The sequence below is a fragment of the Salarias fasciatus genome, chromosome 23, assembly GCF_902148845.1.
Source record: "Salarias fasciatus chromosome 23, fSalaFa1.1, whole genome shotgun sequence".
NCBI classification, from domain to species: domain Eukaryota; kingdom Metazoa; phylum Chordata; class Actinopteri; order Blenniiformes; family Blenniidae; genus Salarias; species Salarias fasciatus.
Genome location: NC_043766.1, coordinates 11,195,046 through 11,216,805, shown reverse-complemented (window position 1 = coordinate 11,216,805; position 21,760 = coordinate 11,195,046). Strand labels below are relative to the sequence as shown.

Genomic DNA, 21,760 nt, shown 5'->3' with positions numbered 1-21,760 from the left:
AGGGAATTTGACACACAGCACGACAGCTATGATGATGCTAGCACAGATGGCATAAATACTACGTGTCATTTCAGCCTTGATACGCTGACAAATGTAATTCCGTGTGGGGTAAAACCACAGTGGATGGTGATTATGGCAAGTCAGGACCATACTTTGTTACACAAATATCATACTGGTAGTTTGTTCCAGCACATAATGATTACTGTTAACCAGATGTTCATGTCTGTGCACTTGTGATTTTGGACTGCTAAAGTATGATATTTGGCTTGCAACAAACAGTAAGCACATAAATTCTTGTAATCGCTGATGCACAGCCTCGTCTAGCAACCAAGCGAATAAAACCAGAACTGAAAGTTAAGGGACAAAAAGACAGGCCTACTATTAAAATATTGCTTTTTTTAAATTATTATTAAAAAAAAAATTTGTGGATCAAGCCATGATGGACGGCTATGTGCGATAGTGCAGGGTTGTCCCCACAGTACCCCAGTGACTGGTACGGGGTTTTATGAAAAGCATGGCGAAATAATGCTAAATCAATGCATGACAGTCCGACTCTGTCCGAAGTGATTTTTCAAAAAATCAAGCATGTTTAATTTTTTTGCTGTCTGGTGCAAGGTTATGTGTAAACAGTCCATTATCAATCTGCACTATGTGTCAAAAGCGCGAAATGTGCAGCATCTCTGAGTGGTCAATCCGAATCACAAAATCATACAAGATGGTACGCAGTCGTAGGAAAATCAAAAATAGTCACAGATGAATGCGTGGTATTGCTTGCAATCCTGGACGATCTTGTATGATTCCATACTGACTACGTACTTCATTTTACACTGTCTTTACACGAGCTGATATTTCTGACTGAATTTGCCAATTCTTACCTTAAACGATAACGTTCCCGGAACTCTCTCACAAACAGAGGGTGCTAACATGCAATACTGAAAATGCTCAGTGAACAAATGGGAAAAAAAACAGCTTTATGTGACTGCTTCTTGCGTTCCAAGTAGCATCAATTCTTGTTGAATTTGCTTTAAGGTTGTTAAAAATGTTATTCAAAAAAAAGAACAAATGTTCTTCTAGCTCAGATTTTTTGCTATTCATCTAGTCAGGCGTGATAGTATTGAGAGCAGGCCTGTTTAGGGCCTTGACCATTTCTTATTTATCTTCATAACCTATAAAAGGTTATAAGGTCTGATAGGCAAACAGCAAACTTGGACACAACCAGCATAACAAAATGTACTTATTATATTGAAACATAATGTCGACACACATCAAATCAAACAATTGAATGTCTGACTCCTGGAATTAGGAGGCCATTTTACATTTCCTAAACAACGCCAAACAAAGGAATTTAAAAAATACAAAAAAGCAATGCAGTCAATTCTTCAGCTGATTTACTACAACAAATTAAAACAGAAACTACATAAATTATGTTAAAAAAATGTCTATAATATATTTAATCAAGCTTTATTAAATTCTATTGGTGAAATTTCACCACCACACTGATCCATCGGTAGGCGGTCAGGTGGGGGCTGAGGGTCTCGCTCATTGACCCATGGTGCATGTCTTTTGGACTGTGGGAGGAAACAACACACATCAGGGGTAGAACAAGCAAACCCCACACAGAATGGCCCAGTTGTAATTTGAAAGCAGACTTTCTTGCCGTGACGTGATAGCGCCAACCACTGTTCCATCGTGATCAGTATATAAAGACATATTTCTTCACTTTAGAAGAATTTTTTTTCCAATTGAAAAATGTCGCATTGACTTGGTGGTTTGATTTACAGACTGGAGTTTGATCAACTGAAGTTTCCTTCCTCATTGCACAATAGTGTTGTTCACACTTTATACGCTGTACACACACAATAAATTATGTTTCATTGTAATTGAGCCAAACCTACCAACTCTCAGTGTTGGCCCAAACAATACTGTGCAAAATTGCAAAAGGACAATGCTCTTCAGATAAACATGATTATCCAGTTTTTGTGCAATGGACTTGTGAGAAAATATCCACCTGAAGTGAGGAAACTTACTGTATACTTCTGTATTTCTAACAGGTTCATTGTATTATCTTAAATGTTTATTTTCAAGTCATTATCATTACATTAATGCCCCATGATTTGCTCCACACTTGGTTCATTCCCCCTTATCATCCCAGTTCCATTAGCATCACAGCATGCATGCAGCCTATGTGATGGTGAGTAAGGAAATATTCAACTGCAGCATTTCTGCATACATATTGATGTGACCTTCATCTCTGCATGCAGAGGGATGGAGCAGGAGCAGCATCTTTTGTGGCTGCAGTTCAATCTGCCTGACGGTGAAATTAAAACACATTCTTCAACCCACCTTGACCAGCCTGTTTTTCCTACACATCTTTGACCCTATGTCTGAGCAAAGGCATCAAAAACACTCCTCTTGATTTATGTATTTATTTGACGCAATCTGCTTTAACATGATCATAAGAGGCAGCAACCAAGCAAATAAGCACTAAATTCTATGGTGAAAGTAAAATGTGTGATTCATGTTAGTCAATGAAAAAGAAACACAAGTGATGTCAAGTTACTTTAGTCTTTCATCAGCAAAGTTCATTGAAAAGCCATTGTCAGTATTAATGAAATATAACGTTCTCCATTTTTGCTGTCTGTTTCTGTATATTCAATGACATCTGTTAAGTAATTCTTTCTTTAAAAAAAAACAAATGAAAAGTTGATTGGACTGAATGTAACAATAATTACTATTGACTGACTAAATGAAAGATTGGAGAACAGAAGTGCTTTTTCTTTTTACTTTTTTCCATTTAAGGTGTGTTTTGTTTTGTAGCAATTACAGCATGCAGACATCTATTATTTTATACAAATGTATTCATTATAGGATTGTGGAGATCTGGAATACAGCTTGGACAGGTTTTCAATTTAAAACACATACACACATGCAGACAACTGTCATTTATGCTTTTTAAACATTTTTTGTCAGCAAGCATGCTACGGTTTCTCACTGTAAATTTCAAATGATATTAGAGATTAAACAAGAGTGTTGCACAGGTATTCACACTGTGCTAAGTAAATGGTACGTAAACATTATTAACATCGATCTGCCTAAAGGTAGTTTTGAAGACAGAAGTCAAACATGGTTTTCACAACTTTTGCTTTTATTGCCTCTCCTGTGTGTATAAGTGTCTGCAACATATCTTTTAAACTTGGAGGTTGAAGAGGTGACACAGAGGTCCTGCTGACACCCTGAGAGATGAGCTTAGACGGTGATTGGTCTGAGGGATGAACTTTGACAGTTTGCAGGAGGAACATCAATAATACATGAGGCGTTTAGCAATGTAACGTCTGCCAGATCAGTTTATTTATGGAGTTCTTCCGCATAATGCTGCTGAAGATGTAATCAGCAGAACTGCAAAGCACAGTGATGTATATCTGCGGTGTTATGAAATCACTGAGGAGCTGAGCATGGGCTGCACAGGAATGAGATGGATGTGTCTAATTAATATTGGACACTGTTTAGATGTTGCAATGTCAAAAATTGACCTCAGCCTTTCACCTTCTTCTACTTCTACTTCTTCCAAATAAGTAAGACATGAAAGTCACGTTGAAGAGTAGGTAAAGTATTTTTCATTAAACTCTGAGCCTTAAAGATGAGTTGTTGGCAGCAATTGATATGCATCAGGGAGAAATGTAAATCCTCTTTTGGGAAGAGGTCGAGAGGTTGTTCTCAAAAATAAATCTGCCTGCCAACAAAGTAAGGCAAACCAAATAACATGACACCTAAAATGAAAGACCTAAAATTGGGATTGAGGATGACAGTTTTGAGAAATGATTGAAATGAAACAAAAAGAACACTTTTATTTCACATGGGAGCACCCAGTCAACAGCTCAATCTGTAAAAAAGGATGAAATGTACATTAAAACTCGACCATGCACTAAACTGAACAAACAATGCAGTAACCCAAACCCTAACTTTCTGTGCACATGGATATATTATTCGTATTACAAATGTGGACGATTGTTTCTTTTCCTTTCTTTTTTTTTACCTAAAGAGGTGATACACAACGATAGGCAACACATGATGAATATTTCATCCTCTATGCGATCACAAAAATCTCCATCACCACCCGCGCCACCTGCATTAGATCCCCTTGCTTATTTGTGTTTCTAAATTCGACACTGTTTTGCCCCCACAAAAAGCAGATTACTATTTCAGATCAATTTTCCACAACAATTATGATAGATACAAAGTGACAACAGAGGTGTGCGATGTCATTTATAATCAGGCAAGTGGCGACGTGGTTTCTGCCTGCAGTGCTGCAGTCTCATCAGATCAGTAATCAGAGAGAAGGCTGCTGGTAATTATCCAGCCCACCTCCACAGTGCAGCAGGAAACAGCACCAAAGAGTTGAGCGCACTCTCCACCCGCCTCCTCTCTTACTACTGATTGCTGCTGTTCCATCTGCACAGAGACACATTAATCAACTCTCGTCTTTCAGGTGAGAGCACATTTATACACAACACTTGACACCAACCTCGAGTGAGGAGTGTGTTAAATTCAATTATCATTCCTTTGAGCCGTGGAATCCTTTTGCCCACATGTTACATTTGAGAGGAGCTTCGACCCTCGCGGTGTTTAGGTAATTTCAAATCATGTAAGCATGTAGTGATACCAATACAAAATGATTATTCAAAAGTGACAGCAATTGTGGAGGAAGCACAAAGGGATTGTAACATCATCTGTGAGAGGCATGCAGATTGAAAGGCAAAACCCTCAGGACTTCTGAGATATTTTAAGCAGACTGAATTAAATGGGGGGGAAAAAAAAATCAATTATGAAACAAAAGAAACCACCGGCAGAAATTTATTTTCAAGCAAACATTTAATATGGTTTCGTATGGCCTGTCACAACTAACAGGTCACCTTCCCTCAGTTTCATGAATCAGAGAAAGAACATTTGTATGAACAATAGACAGTGATTTTGTGGTAGAAAACTGTTTTATCAATTTCCTACTTTGCTGACTTTATTTTTTATTCATTTACTTTTTTTAATTAAAACAATAAATATGATTTACACTCCAGGACTACCACTGTGGAGTTTGCAAGTTTTACCTGTGTCTTTCACCTAAAACTGTATGGTACGTTGAATGTTGACTCTATTATACTGATAAGATAACATACCTGAGAATCATGATCAACACAAACCACAGGTTACAGCCTGCAGCCAGCAGAGGACAAGTTTGGGCACCTGGACGTTGGTGTCCATGAAGGTGCCAGACTGCAGATATAAGAAACTCAGAACCAGAGCAGAAGGTGAACATTGTGGTTAAGTCTGTGTGATGCCCCTGCTTGGATACTGATGCAGCTTGACTTAGGCAACAATGATTTATCATTGATTTACATTTAGAGAATACTTTGTTAATCTTTCACAGGAGAAACCACAACAGCTGGCTTCTTGGTCCATGTGGTCAGTGAGCAAGTGGCGGCCACTGGCCACAGACCTGGCAAAGAATGAATGCTGTCAAAGATTGGCTGGTTCCTCAAACAGTGAATCAAGTCAACTCCGGCAGACAACTATTTTCCACCCTTTTTTAAGGTTTTAAACAGTATCAGATTGATCGGTTAGGGGGAATTGTTAATCCAATGAGTCGAATAGTAAGTAATGACCCATGCTCTCCGCAGCACCTAAACACAAAATGCAATGAGCAGAACAAAAACCGTCATCAGATAAACAACCCTGATGCACTAAGAAGAATGCTGAAGTCTTGTCCAGGTTGCAGGATCAGGAGGTTGCTCCATGCATGTATTGAAAGAAACATGGGCAGAACATCAATCCAAGGACACAGAACACATCAGAGGAAGAGACAGAATGTGTTCCAGCTGCAGGACTCTAATTCAGCATCAAAGTAGATCAAATAGCCAGAGTGGGAATGGGACAAAATTTCACAGCAGAATGGCCTGTTAGGTAGATTGTGGCATGGAACTGAAGGCCCAGAGCCCTCTTCCACTTTCAGATCAGGACCAAAGAACATGTTTTGTCAAAATCTGTTCCATGTTAACCAGGAGAAAGATCTGAACACCCAGTCAAAAAGCTGCCAAACTTGCTCCCATATTGATTGGAAATACAGAGGAAATCCACGCAGATTAAAATGTATACAGATACAGATTACATATATACAACTTTATATACAGAAATGTTTGACAAATAAATTTAACAATCCTGCCAACCTACAACAGCTCTAACAATCCATCCAATTTTCTATGTTGAGAATTGAACTTGATTCACTGAATGAACATTGGTAGGAATATTTTTTAAAGTCACTGTGAAAATGAAGTTTAAGTAATACAAAATGGTGTAACGTGTTTAAGTTGTGGGAACACTCAATATGCTGGCTTGATGTATTATGACAATACTGTCTCAATGACCCACAGAAGGCAAGTTAAATATCTGTAACACATGTGGGACTTATGGAGAGTACTGCATTGAAGTGTTTTTCTCTTTTCTTGAACACTGGATTTTACAAACCACAAACTATTAAGTACTCAGGCTCAACACAACTTAATTAAATGCCACCCTACTCTGTGCAGCATCCACACTTTCAGTGAAGGATAATGGAAATCCAAAACTCTATCAAACTAATCAAAAAATAAAAAGCAGAATGTATAATGTTTCTGATTTTTTAAAAAGATGCAGAAACTTGATTAGCTGCAACTGATATTGAGTTGGCATGATTAACTGAAACACAAACAGCCTTGGCAAGAATTATGAGCTCCCCGGAACACTGTCATGTTTCGGGACATTTGATCTCTTGTCATTATCATTCTTTCAGTTTTCTTTGATAGAAAGCATGTAACTAATTATCTGTGTAAGCTGTTTGCTGATGAAGAACATAATGTTTGATTCTAATCCAGGCATAGCATATTACTCTGTTTCACTTGTTTGATGTCAAGCAAAGCAAACAGCCTTACTAAACAAGACTAAAATAAACATTGATGGTACAGACAAGAAAAAAAAAGAGAGAGAAAATAACCCCCATTGCATTGGCCATTTGCTAATACGTGTAATTTTATATGTAAATTACTGCAATACTCATTTCTTCCACAAAGCTACAGCATTTATTAAGGCAGCATGTCTGCTGAAGATCCCTCCTGGCATGAAATAACAATCCAGAATCAAAATGTTCCCAATAAAACATTTACAAATTCTTCAATACCCCCGCAACGTCTACACTGTTCAGCTTAAGATGTTCGGGGGTAGAGTCAGAAATGCTTAATTGTCATCATATAGCTTAATTTAAAATGAAATTGCCCATGAATCATAAGATTAGTCTAAAAGAAAACTGACACTGTAAAAACAAGTTCTAGCAAAAATCCTTTGTATGATATGTGTGATATTTTCACATAGGCACTGGAGTGTGCATTTGATAACAGGATGTGATTATCTTTCACATTTGATAATGGCGAACAGCAAAATGTGACTTTATTATTTCCTCTTAATTGAAATTAGAAGATATCAAGATAAACAAAAATTTGTTTTCATATTTGTGTTAAAAAAACAAGTAGTGACAGAAGACTATGCAGATGGCATTGATGTACTTTCCCCAGCCACTTATAGGCATTTTAATAGAATAATCTCATACCTATCTCTGTCTAATCGGTCAATCAAATGATATGAATGAATGAATTGTTCAGTGCAACCAAGAGAACAACACAGTGAGTGTTGGAATGTGAAATTGTTGTTGGAGCCTAAAAGGCTGTTCTGAGTGTTTCAGAAACCACTTATCTGTTGAGGTTTCATAAACTCACATGAACAGTTTGCCAAATCTTATAGGTCAATGCACAATGGCATTTTGCACAATGGGATTTTTTTCTACTAAATGACACTGCAGGTGGTGTTTCACAATTCAGAGAAATATCAAGGTGAGATTCTACAACCTGTGATAATAAGTTATCACGGTTCAAATATGCTATAAATCCCTCAACTGTACAACACTGCCCTCCACAGAGAGGAGCTACCAGTGTTATCATGCCAGAGTGACCACTATGAATGATACCAGAGAGATACTGAGCAGTTACTGATGCCATTGTTTTAGCAGTGTGCGGGCAGGCTGGTTACCAGAATGAGGGGCAACAAAGCTGCTGTAATTTTTAAACCAGTGTCTTTTTTCCCCCATAACATAAACACAAAACTTTTCTGAAATGAAAATCCAGAAATGTTGTATTTTCCACTTGTTGAGCAAACAGGCCCAATTGACTGACTGAACTCAAACAACATTAATGAGTCAACAGTGGTTATTTCTGGTGACTGAGAAGGAAGTTGCCACTGAAAGGTGGTGCAGGTGGTGCAGGTGGTCGTGTTTCCTCGTCAGGAGTCCCAGTGGTTTGAGCAACCTGCAGCCTGAACACAGACTTAATGAGACAGAGTGAAAACGCCAGTGTGATAGTGCTTTCATGGCTTTTTATCGTTGAAGAAGACATAGTTGATCTCTCTCTCTCTTCCTTAACTGATGTGATCCGTATCACAAAGATCCAGAATTAAAAATACTTTCATGTTAGATATGACTTTTCATTCATTATTTTCCAGTGCATTTTGATGTTTGTGCAGGGTGTCATTATTATTATTTCGGCTTTAGCCCACCCTACCTTCAGCACTATTAAATTTTAATTTCAACTGATGAAACAGTTAAGCTCCTGTTTATTCACAGGTAAAAAATTGTCACTTGTTGTTTGGCAGGGTTTTTTTTTTCTGTTTGTGTTCAGGAAAAAAGTTCAAAACTAGCTCACAATTCATTCATTCTTGAAGGTTGTTGAACTTCTTAAAACTAATTAGCTCACTAAAAAGCAATCTTTGGCAAAGTAATTTCATTTGACTTCATTAACATAGTTTGAGTGATCCCACAGTTAATTTTGACATGGCTGATCCATGCTGAATCACTTAAAGCTAAATACTGATGTCGAAAACACCCCACTACTCCATTTATTTTGTGGCTGCTTGTGAATTCATAAAAATTTCAATGCATTTTTTCACCACATTATTGTGAAAAAGGGACACAGATGACGGTGAACTATTTGATGGCCTGGCAAAGATTGAAATTTTTTGTGCTGAGATTGTTTAAATGTTAAAGAAAAATGGGTTTCACCTCTCTGGATTTGAGAAAACTTTAGTGATTTAAACCATGCTCCAAATTAATATTATATTTTCTGTCAGTCTTTTTTCATAGATGCCATAAATATAACCTTTGCAAATCATTGTCATCTTGACTTCTTTATTACAATAAATTGCAACATCAGATGGGCATTTCTTTACAGTGTCAAGGTTGTTTTGAAACAAGCTGGGAGACCCTTTGGTCCCCATAAGATGCTGTTTACATCCCTGTACACTCAATTAGTCAGCCTTCTTTATCATCCCTTTGCAGACAGAAGCATATTAATACCCATCAATAATGTCATGTATTACAGAGAGACAACACTCCCCTAAAGTTTGGAAGCAACAACAATCTGTGATGTAAATTTATGTTAATTTAATTTGCTGTAGAGAGCGAAAGTGTTGCTGTGTTTCAGCTTCATTTAACAGGGAAACAAAAGGCCCCAGCTGCCTCTAAACTGTCTTTCCACTGCATTTCCTATTACAGTGAGGATGCTTTTTGTCTTTTCCTCCACTAACAGCTACAAACTTGATTTGAATTTTCATGCAATCCAAAAAAGTTTGTTTTGAGCCCATCAGTGGTGATTATGAGCAAATTTTTGTTTGTCATAATGTGCTTCAACAGCAAAATAAATTTGATAAATCTCTTTAGTGTGACCAGAGGCAACACAAGGAAGCCCTCAGAGAGACACAGAGGGAGGTATTAAGCAGCTCACAGAAAGACTGCCAATTCTGTACAATTTTAGTTCGACCCAAATGACTATTTGTTATCCTTTAACCTTTATAACCACTGAAGAATAAAACCAATGGATGAATTTTCACTTCTCGAGCCACGTTTTAAATTGTTGGACCCACAACAGCAGCTTTTCACAGCACTGGCATCCTATTCAGCAAGAATAAGGAAAAAGAAAATTACACTCAGTAGATGAAATGTGGGGATGTGATTTTGGATTTTTATCATTTTTAAGATGTTGAGGTGAAAACTTCACATGCAAATGTGCTTGCTGATTTCATATTGTCACCAAAAGCATACTGCAGACATGAATCTCTATGTTTAATGTTTTAAATGTGTATGTGGGTGTGATCAGATCAAATTTGACAAAGATTCAGTGAACTTCGCTTATTTCATCAGCAACAAGAAGCTCAACACAAGCTGTAAGAATTTAGTCCTTCTGAGTGAGAACAGTAAACCACAAAAGCTTAAAGAAGCTTTAGAGGTTGAAGGGTTAGAACAGCTTAGGACACAACAACAATTCGACAGGTTACCATTTTTGGTAGCAGCCATCTTCATTTGTTCTGTTTCTTCAGAAATGACAATAATAAAGACAATAACAAAGGAAGGACATTAAAAAAACACTGTGTGAGACATTAAAAACAAGTGCTGTTAGATGTGTAGGATTTCTAAAATTTCGGTAGACAATGACAAGGCATGAGACCTCTGCTTTAAACTCTTCATGCAATGACAAACGATGTATTTTGTTCCTTTGTCTTGAAGATTGCCATGTACTCGCGGAAACACACATTTAATAATAGGAGCCGCAGACGTACAGGGCATGTCAAGCAGCATATTAGATATAGTAGAACTGAAGGACACCTGTCAATAGGATTTTATAACATGTTACTGTATGCATTGAGAAATATATCACAAATAGATGCATTTTAAGATGTATATCATGAAATTTGTCTTTAAAAAATATATTTGAATAAATGGCAGATAATGCAGTAAATTTGTTAATATTGAGGCTGTGAGTTCAGTGTCTGAGGGTAAAATAATGAATCTTGAAGTGCACATGCACAAGTAAGTGCACTATTAAGGGTTAATGATAGTAATAAACCATGGAGACAACTGGCAGCTCAGGCTTCCAAGCAAGACAGTATTTTTTGTATACATATATTAATAAGGTCATTCACTTTTGTGTTACATTTTCTCTACATAAATATGAAAAATATGTTTCTTCTGTTGACCTATAAATGCTCTGCTGTACATTTAATACTGAAACAGATGCATAATTTCACCCTTTAGAATAAGTCTGGGTATTTTTTTTCTCTGAGAAATTCCACTTAACTTCGAAAACAATAGATCATTGTTAAGGATCTGTCTTCCATTCATCATTGTGTTTTTCTCACCATTTTCCTAGCAGCACAAGACTTTCTGTTGTTCACTTCATGGTCACGAGGGAATGGTACCACAGTGTGTTCCAACACTGTTTTAATTGCAGACAGAGAGTAATTCAGAATAGATTTATTAGTGTGTGTAAAATTCTGAAATGTAAATTAATTTTCCGCTTTCAGTAATCTTTTTTTTTTTTTTTTTTTTGCCTCTACAAGTTCACCAATTAACTTTGAAGCAGTTCAGCAGTATTGTTTGGATGTCAATGACTTGAGTTAAAATAAAATTTTACCAGTTAGTGTATATTAAATATGTTGGCATAGAAAACAATAACACGATATTATGTGTCTTGCGTTTTCCATGATAGTTGTGCTGAGACAGTTTAGGCAAAAGCAGTCAGTGTTAACTTTGGGTGGACTGAATATAATTGCATCATATTCTTATAATCATCGTATTTATTTATCTTAGTTTACATTTCAGGTCAAGACAAATGATTATACAAAAACACATGAAATATCTGTGTCGTAAAGAGTATTATCAGATCACTGTACGTGGCTTGTAGAAATACGAGAAAAGAAAAAATCTCTGTTTCATTGTAAAGACTTGATGATGATCTGAAGGGATCAAAAACAAACAAAACTGCCTTCTGACAATTTCAAAGACAAAGTGTGGATGTGAAGTTTTTTGGATGACTTTAATTTGGTATTATATACAGCAGGATCTGAAATCACGGTAATTGTAAGAGATGGAATTAGTTTGATGGTGGGGATTGGACCCCATATATGAACCATGCGTCAGTCCTCCAGTCCGTATTCCCACACTTAAAAACACCTTGTACGGCTTAGACATGCCAAATTTCACAGAAGAGCATCGTCCTTGTAAAAAAAACCTTTTTTTTCTTTTTTAAATAAAGGGTAAAAGACTTTAGGGGAACAAAGGGGCTTTCTGATCAATAGCATGTGGAGTTTGGTGTGTGTGTGTGTGTGTGTGTGTGTGTGTGTGTGTGTGTGTGTGTGTGTGTGTGTGTGTGTGTGTGTGTGTGTGTGTGACAGTGAGATAATGATCACATTAAAGAAATACACTCTTAAGCACAAACGTCACTGCTTAACCATGTAAATACACATCCCGGAAATCAGGAAGTCCCACTTTAACGGGATCCATTTCATTTCAACCAACATGTACAATTCTTACAAAAAGGGAAATAAATAAACCCAGTGATTGTTCTTCATTGCTTAGAGAGCCCCTGTGCTGTTGACTGAGGTGCTCTGTGGTTTCTTGTAAAGCCCTGTTTGCTTGATAAGTCTTCCCATAAGAGTAAGAGGTCAGGGCTCCTGCTAAATGAAATATTCCTTGTGGTTTTCACTGGGGCCACTCGGAGAGTCTGCCTGGCTGCCCAACTGGAACTCGTGGCTGTCCTCTTCCGGCTGAGCTTCTTTTACGTCCTGGTTTTGATATGTCTCTTTTCTGATGCAAATGAATCTGGCCATGACTGCCAATACGGCCACGGTGACAAAAATCACCACAGCAATTACCCCTGCAAAATCCAACAGATGAAAAACAATTAAAACCCCTGTAAAGTTGTCACTTTGAGGCACATGTCAAAAAAAAGGTTCACTTTCTTTATTCCATAAAGCAGAAGTTTAGTATTTATTTTCACATCTGTGCACTAAATACAAAACAGAAACAATTAAGAAACGTTGGCTGTCTGTAAAGTTCAGAAAGATGCCCACCAACACCTCTGAAACTCCTTATTCATCACTCAAACACATAAAGTAGATCTGCTTTCAGCGGAAGGCTGATCTCTTGGCTATCACATTAATGAGAAACATGCCAATTATAACAAAGTTGAGAAAACTCAACAACTGATGATTTCTTTGACCTGTCGCCCTGTTTCTAACCAGCTCTTTGTCAGGATGTATATAAAAGACAAAGGCCTCGATCTGGAGGCAGACGTCTAAAAATAATTCACCAAAATGGTGGAAAAAAAACAGGGAAATATGTGAAGATGAGAAACACATAAAAAGAGCAACAAGAAGCCTGTAGACATCTGAGGAAGTCTGATACTTAGGCTACATGAAGTTTTCTGTGATGTGAATGGAACATTTAATGAAAAGCTCCCACTGAGATGGATAGCATTACCTCCAATTAGAGCCGAGTCACTCTTGATGGCGTTGACTAAAGGCTGACGAGGATCCACTGAACCAGGTTGGTCTGCATACAGGCACAGCATGGATGAGTATTAATGAGAGGACAACCAAAAGAAAGAAAATAGTTGTTTTGATTTGTTTATTTTTTTTCTTTTAAAGCAGAATGAGTAAAATAGAAAGATGCATAGACAAAAGAGTAACGGAGAGCAGAGCTGATTTGAAAACCATCAGTCAGTGCAGGCTGAGCTCTATGAAAGCCTAATCACAGTCTTAAAGGAGTTCACTGCACTTCATCTGACTAATGTCATCAGTCACTGCACCATCACTCTGTCAGCAAACCGAGGAGGATGGTTAATGAGCCAATACAAAAGTCTAATGAACAGCCATAAGAATAATATTAAAGGCGTGCCAGACAAATCTCCTCTTAGGAAGAAGGAGCACCATGTCTATTGAACAGCATGTACGGGCCAGGTTCCCTTGTACCTGATAAGGAGTGTGTGGTTTCTGCTGCGTAGGGATTTTCCGATGAAGAGAAGCCGCAGCTTGATTGGAGCAGTGGGCCAGTGACAGTAACAGGGCTGTCAGGATGGAGCAGAGCAGCTTTCAGAGGACTGATGGAGTTAAAACGAACACCTGACAGGCAGCCAGTGAACCCAAGAGAGGCAAACTCGGCCAACTCCGAATCCAATCCATCAGACTCTGAACACAAGGAGACAGAGAGACAGACAGGAAGAGTTAGGACAGATTTATTATCAGTGCAGTCCAATTAAACATCTGAAATACTGCCATGATAGGAATGTTTATCTTGATGAAACGCTGTCACGATGATTAGTAGTATTTACATTTCTTAGTTGAAATAAAATTCTGATAGAAGATAATGATAGCAACCGCATATTATGTCTGAAGAGAGAGTTTAAATACCTAATTATTCCAATAATACTCCTGCATAAATAAAACCACTACCAATGAAACCAATGGAACTTTAGTAATAAGAAGGATGAAACAAAACCAAAACCATGGTGTCATTTCAGAACTTGATGTAGGAAAGTGTCTAGTTGGATTGAAACTGGAAGCTTGAATGCACAACAATGAGTCTTCACGGGCTTTATGATCGTTTTTCTGTGACAATGACAACTTAAATGAAACTCAGTGGCCTCATAGCAGTTTGTGGGTTTGAATCTGGGCCAGGCACTTCTGTATGGAGTCTGTATGTTTTCACTTGTGTATTTATGTTTCTTCTGGATAATCACTTGTTTATTCTCTGTTCTCAAACTGTCCTCCAGCTCATTCCAACAGTCAAATCCATGTGCTTGTGTGTCTTTCTGCCCAACAGGTGATCTGACCAAAGGTGTCGCTGGGATGTGGGTGGATGCATGCAAATCTTTAGCATCAATGTGATCGTTACAGTCTGTCTCTACACAGCATACTCATTGTGAGATATTAATTTACTCACACTCTCACTTGTTTGGGTCCTTATTTATTGTTTCTGTTTTCTTGTCTAAATTCTATTTAACTTTCTTACTAATTCAAATCAAATGAAAGCAATTTCAGAACTGCGCTGCTAATACCTAGACAAAAGTCTTACAAACAGCTATTTCTGGTGAAACTGAAGAAATAAAACATAGCAAATATTTTGTGAAAAGTTCATTTAGGTTGCTTCACAGGATTTAGCATCTTTAGGCTTTAAATGTGAAAAAAAAAAAAAAAAACGAGGCAGAGTGTTCCTTTTTCTTAAAAGGGAAGCTCCATTTTAATAGTGAAGTGCCAGACCAAGCAGTATTAAATTGCTGATAACCAACATGCTTAAAGCGCACTAATGAAGACTGAAAGGGTAATTAAACTGTACAATAAGAAAAGTGTGTGGTAGAACAAGTAGAGTCTCAGCAGTGATAATGGTGCCAGAGGGAGGGCAAACAGGTCATTAAAATCAATTTATTCACCCTTGAGCATGAGTGAGCTGAACAAATTTATTGGCAGTCGACATGATTGTTTTCCTTGGGTACAACTGCAGTCTGTAGCCTGAAAGTGTTTTCAGAGTTCAGAGTCATCAAAACATGAGGTTTTATTCTCTCCATAAATATCCACAGCAATAATAGGACCATCTTAATTTTGTGAGACCTAGACTAAACACAAAGTTAAGTCTTTGGTTACAAGTTTCCAACACTCAGCACTTGATTGACTGCTACTACCTCCCATTTGATCTGTGCATACCTTCTGAAACAACTACCATTGGCTCTGTCTCCTGGTTAATGCGCTCACAGACTTAATATTCATGACACCAGGTGCTAAATAACAGCCGTACGCAGCTATGAATGTCGCTTCGAACTACAATCACTCAGCGCAGTTTGATTACACAGCAGCATAGCATTGTCACTCATCTAAGTTACTGCCAGAGAGACAACTTTTCATCAGATAAATGGTGGCACAGCAAAAGTAAGTTTCTCGGCTGCTTAACTGATCAGATTAAATCTAAATCTCAAAATGATCACAGGAAAAAAAGAGATTGATTTGTGCAACACGTGAAGATCTTCTTATAATAATCCAAGAGAAGGCATAAGTATAAATATACTTGGATAAGTATCATGTATGCTTATCCATTCTTAATTGCTCACAATACAAACTTACAGCTGTATTTCCACTGATAGATGTGGCTCTTTCATGACATTTATGACATTATAAAGCACATATACGTGTGTGTGTGTGTGTGTGTGTGTGTGTGTGTGTGTGTGTGTGTGTGTGTGTGTGTGTGTGTGTGCGTGTATGTGTATATCTATATCTATATCTATATATCTATATCTATATATACATATATATATATATATATATATATATATATATATATATATATATATATATATATATATATATGAGATAAACAGTAAACAGTATCCCAAGAAAAAGCAATAATTAGCTGAATCAAACATGCATCTAAATATTCAGCATGTGTTGTTATGACAAAGGTATATTAGACAACAATAAAAGCACTCTGTATGTATTTGTGCACCAGCAAAAAGACAGAATTGAATAATCACAATGAACAGTTAGCATTCATTGAGAACTCTTTGTTTTAATGCCAGACTCTCCTCACGTGTGGATTTTTTCGTTCGGCATTGAGATTTCCTCCCATTGACCCGTTCAAGGTGTACACTGGCTTTTGTTGCTGTGATCTGCTCCAGCTCACAGTAAAGCTTACTGGATAAAACAAGACAGATGGTTAGATTCTCAAATGAAAATCGAAAATGTATCAAGTTTTTGGAAGCACAGGAATAATTTTCAAATATTGAGATGCAGTTTAGTTTTTAGGAGGTGGAAAAATGCTGAGTGGCATCATAGGGGGGGGGGGTTTCTTATTCAGCCGAACTCGGTTGCTGATAGCACTGGGCTTGAATCGGTGTGCTGAAAGGATGTTATATTCACCTGCTATTAACCCCACCCCCACACCCCCACACACCCACACCCCCACTGCCTTCCTGGTCCATTAGGCAGGCTGATGGATGACAGGCCTGGCAGGGAGTGGCATTAAATCAACAATCTTGCTACCTTACAGATACTGATATGACTATGTTGGGCATCTGGCACAGGATTGGGGCAGCTGGGTCTCCTGCTAACATGGCCTGGGTCAACAATGACAAAGCTGAGGAGCTGAACCTATAAATAGAGACATCCTCCTCCTCATAGTCTCAGCATGCTTTCACAAAAAAACGGTAGAAGAATCTCCAAGCTGGTCTACATTATACCGCTGCTGAGGACCGTAGACTGATTAAATCTGAGTTAAGGGTTCAAATTTTCTCTGCTGATATTTCATTTTTATTCTTATTTTTGTATATCAGTAATAAAAAGTAGTAGGTCCATTTCAGTGCAAAGTAGGGTGAAGCTCTAAACTGAATATCTTGTCAACATTGCATCTCCCAAACAACTTTAATGATGTAGGAAGAGGAATGAAGATACTTTTAAAGATTGGCAGATACCTTCTTGGACCTGGAGGAGGAGCAAATTTCTCAAGAAACTACAGTTTCATTATAAATCACCAGAGAAGAAACCAAATGATTGAGAAGGAAATGTTGTTCTGTTGAAGATGAAAGCTGGTCAAGGTTGTTAAAGCGATACTTCAACATTTTGGCAAATTGGCCCATCTAGGGCAATTCGGTAGTCATTTAGAACAGCATACTTACTTTTTTTGTGAGGGCGAGCTGTTGTTTATTCAGCGGTGAGTCTGAGGAGAGCTTCACGACGGACATAATGGAAGTGGACGGTACAGTAGCTTCCCTCGTCAAACTCATCAATCCAACACAATCCAACAACCCCAAAACACACTCTGGTGGACACGTGATAATCCCCACATTCACTACGCTGTGAAATATTAATGCAAAATTACGAGATTGAGCGTTTTTTTGCGAAGATTGCTAAAACGGAACTACTTACTAAACATGGCGTCTGGGCGTAGTGATCTCAAAAGAAAAAGTAGTTCCCAATATTTGCTTCAATGTCGTAACGCTACAATATTATTTGTTGGTGTTTCACAGCGTAGTGAATGTGCGGATTATAACGTGTCCACCAAAGTGTGTTTTGGGGTTGTTGGATTGTGTTGGATTGATGAGTTTGACGAGGGAAGCAACTGTACCGTCCACTTCCATTATGTCCGCCGTGAAGCTCTCCTCAGACGCACCGCTGAATAAACAACAGCTCGCCCTCACAAAAAAAGTAAGTATGCTGTTCTAAATGACTACCGAATTGCCCTAGATGGGCCAATTTGCCAAAATGTTGAAGTATCGCTTTAAAGACAGCTCCAAGAAACCTTCTCTCACCCAGATACAGATGTAGTCTTGCTCCTCCATTCAAAAGACAGACTTTTTGTTTGTTGTTTATTAGTGTGGGATCACTATTGACGCACATCCCACAAGTGTTTCCTTTTGAATAAACTGAGTAAAGTTCAGTTAAAGTCTGAATGCAACAAAAGCCAAAAACACCAAACACAAGACGTGATGAGCTACAGAAACTCCATACCCTGCTGTTATCGTGACGCCTTTAGACACCAAAAAAGCTGTTGGGGGCTGCTTATCAGCTGAAAACACCACCACAGTAATACAGCTGACAGTTTATTGTAATAAGCCCAGCATGCAGTATTGTTGGGGAAATTGTGCCACAGAAAATGTCACAAGCCTGGCATTTGGAGTCATTTTTTGGTCCTGAGTTAAAAATGCCAATGTGATTATAAAGTAAATCACACAACAGTGAAAATGTTCCTTCTTTTTTTTTTCTACTGGCACTCATTTACGTGAACACTGCTTAAAGCTTCACAGAGACAAACTCAATAGTCACTTTGTTTTTAAGTGTTTATTGTGGAATTTCAAAGCCTCTGAAAAAAGTAAAGCGTTAGATAGCTGATTTTTCATTTGTTAGTAAAATACTTTCAGTCATTTTTTCTAACATCTAATGAAAACTTAACAATCACAGAATTTCAGATGACTTGATGAGTGAGTCATTTACACATCAGCTGGATATAAGTTCAACAATCTGCACTAAAAAGTTGTTCAAGTTGATCTTTAAATTCAAAAACACAGAAATAAAAAGTATATAAAATTGATGTCACATTTTTCTGTGAAAATGAAAACCATGCTCTGTGCTCTCTATTAAATAACTGATCAACACCCTATGTTTGCAAATGCATGTAATTTTCTTCATATACTTATTATTTGACATAGATTGCTACAGGATGGGGCTTAATCCAGCAGCTACTGAAAAGCAGGGCAACCAGTGAGACAACACAGATCCAGGCAACCGGACATATATGCAACTCAGAGTCCTCAATCAGCCATAAATCTGTGTTTGACTTCATCAAAAAGGCCAAAACCCACAGAGACACAAATTACCATCAGCACCTGGAATCCATTAGTTTTGAGGACACATTGATAATAAAATTGTGAAAAAGTTGCAACAAATTGCATAAACTCATTTTTCTTAAAATTGATAAAATCTCTGGGTGATTCATGTATTCTGCAGACTATGGTGGAAATGATGCTTAAGAGCTTTGCTCTGTCACACAGGCACAAGGCTGAACTTCACTGTCTGACTTCCTGGTTTAGTCTGACCTCACCCGTAGCAGCTGAGACTTATTGGTTGTTATGCTGAATAGCGAGGTGCTGACTCCAATCTTCCTAGTAATTTGTTCTTTTCAGTCTCTCCTCATTACCATACAAAGTGAAGGACCTTTTCTGAAGTTATTACCATTACAGCTGTCTGAATCCTTGCTCTCACTAGAAAGACACAAAGACGTGATTAGTCACTGCTTTTGTAACACCAATAGAAGTGCACAAACATACTGTATTTTCTTAGCTTTCAAATTAATAACACAGCACTGTAATTTAGAGAACAACTTCGACCTACAACTATCCACATGACTCTAAAAAAGCTCCAGATGCATAATACCACTTAACAACCAGCAGCTTGTTCTTTAACGGTGCCAAAGCCGTTTACTCCAACACCAGCTTTTACCTTGGTCATGGATAAACTTACCAGCAAACAGCAGATGGTTTCAGGGCAGGGCAGTGTTCGATTGCATGAGGCCAAATATCAGCCACTGTTATTTAAATGAGTCTGAGCCTCACTTACCCCGGACTCTTCCGAGAATAAGACATTTGACGCTGTTGAATTCCACATCAGATGTCAGGTTGAAGTCTTCTCTGGAATTCTGGTCAATCTGAAACATCATGATGACAATAATAATATAAGTCAAGTATGGGGCTTCTAATGTGAAATTAATGCTTAAATACATTTTATTTTTTTGTGGAAGCATCCATGTCAGCTTCGCCTTGGGCTCAACCTGTAACTCTTAATCTGCATATCAAATGAAACGCAACCGATATGCTGCAAGCCAACAGTATTTGTGGCTCATCATTGGTAAGCAGAAAATTGTAGCACAAATGGAGGTGGCACAAAAATGAGTGGCACTCTCTTCATAATAAACAGACTCTGATGCATTGCTTGCAAACACAGACATTTGTTCTTTTGTGCCATTGTTCAATAAGACATGTGTTAATGGTGATCAAGCTGAGAGTTAAGTGGAACCACAGAAATCAGAGGAACTTAAAGTACCTGGAAAAAAATAGGGAATGGAGTGTTTATGAAGAGTTTCTATGAGACACACAATTCCTGTAGTCAGAGGCGTTTTTACACACCCACTGTTATAAATGCACATGCGTAAAGTGCACATGTGCATGTATGCGTGCAAAATTTATGTATTTGGTAAAATCAACCTGAAGGATGAACAATTACAGGGAGAGTACTAGTAAAAATTAAAATGAATGATTGTTCACAATTGCATTTCTGTAGGAAACTCAATAGTGAAAAGTGAAAAAATTAAACATAGTAATGAACAATCTCAAGCAATCATCTTAACAAATTATTTTATTTTACTCTCCTAAGGAAAACCACCAATATTTGAATGTATTGTGGTCTCCAGTTGAACAATCATAGTAAAAGTCTTGAATTATAAAGCTGTGTGTTCTTTTCTTTAAAAACTGTCTCAGCTAGTGACGGAAACTTCGCCTGCTTGTGATTAAAACAAATGTTGATCTGTGTGACACCGTAAAATATCTGTTGAGTTTTTACCTGGATGGAGACGGAGTCCGCCAGTCGCCTGATGATCACTGTATGCAGTCGCCTGTCAGCCAAGTTCATGACTCTGCTGCTCAGCACCTCCACATCCCTTCTGCTGTGCAGCTTGTACCTCAGCTCCAGCTCATCTTCACCAACAAAAACACAAAAGCATGTCGTGATGTGTCTTAAAGGAATAGAATAGAATAGCTGGTTTGAGTTTATCCACACAGAAGGTGATACATCTGGTGACACATTCTGTGATCCCCATTATCGAGAAGAACCAGGTGCTAGTTTGGGGTCAGTACTTGTGCCAGTGCTTGGATGGTTCAAATCTTGCACCTCCTAAGAACGGGCTGCTTTTCCACTGTCAAGTAAGAGCCACGTCATTGTGTCATGTAAAACGTCAGTGAAACATCACTGCAACAACACTCCCGCCATAGGGAAGCCCACTCACAGCACGATGGAGGAAAACTGCAAATGTGTTTGAGAAGACACAGTTATTGAAGACACTTTGATCCTTCACAATTATTGTGGATGGATGCACTGCCTTAAGTTTCAAAATAACAAAAGAAGACCGTAGGACAACTGAAAATTAAATCAACTTGTGATATTTTCTTTGATGATTTTTATTGTAGTGATGACAGGGATTCAATATTTTAAAAATTACTTTTGCCAACTGCAAGCCAGAAATTCACACTTTGAATAACAATGATGCTGATACTTTACATTGTTGCTGCTTGACCCAAACAAGTCCATGTGAGCAAATTAATATATT

General features: G+C 37.9%; 1 protein-coding gene across 1 annotated transcript in view; it reads right to left on the bottom strand.

The window, feature by feature from the left end:
* Positions 1-12,390: 12,390 nt before the first annotated feature.
* Positions 12,391-21,760, bottom strand: part of LOC115381689 (contactin-associated protein-like 4) — a 104,453-nt gene continuing 95,083 nt past the window's right edge. Inside the window, exons 20-24 of the mRNA XM_030083245.1 lie at positions 20,998-21,131; positions 19,999-20,086; positions 13,873-14,088; positions 13,382-13,453; positions 12,391-12,776 (exon numbers count right to left, since the gene is read on the bottom strand). Of these exons, the coding sequence (XP_029939105.1) occupies positions 12,577-12,776; positions 13,382-13,453; positions 13,873-14,088; positions 19,999-20,086; positions 20,998-21,131 (710 nt within the window). The 3' untranslated portion in view covers positions 12,391-12,576. The remainder of the gene's footprint in view (positions 12,777-13,381; positions 13,454-13,872; positions 14,089-19,998; positions 20,087-20,997; positions 21,132-21,760) is intronic.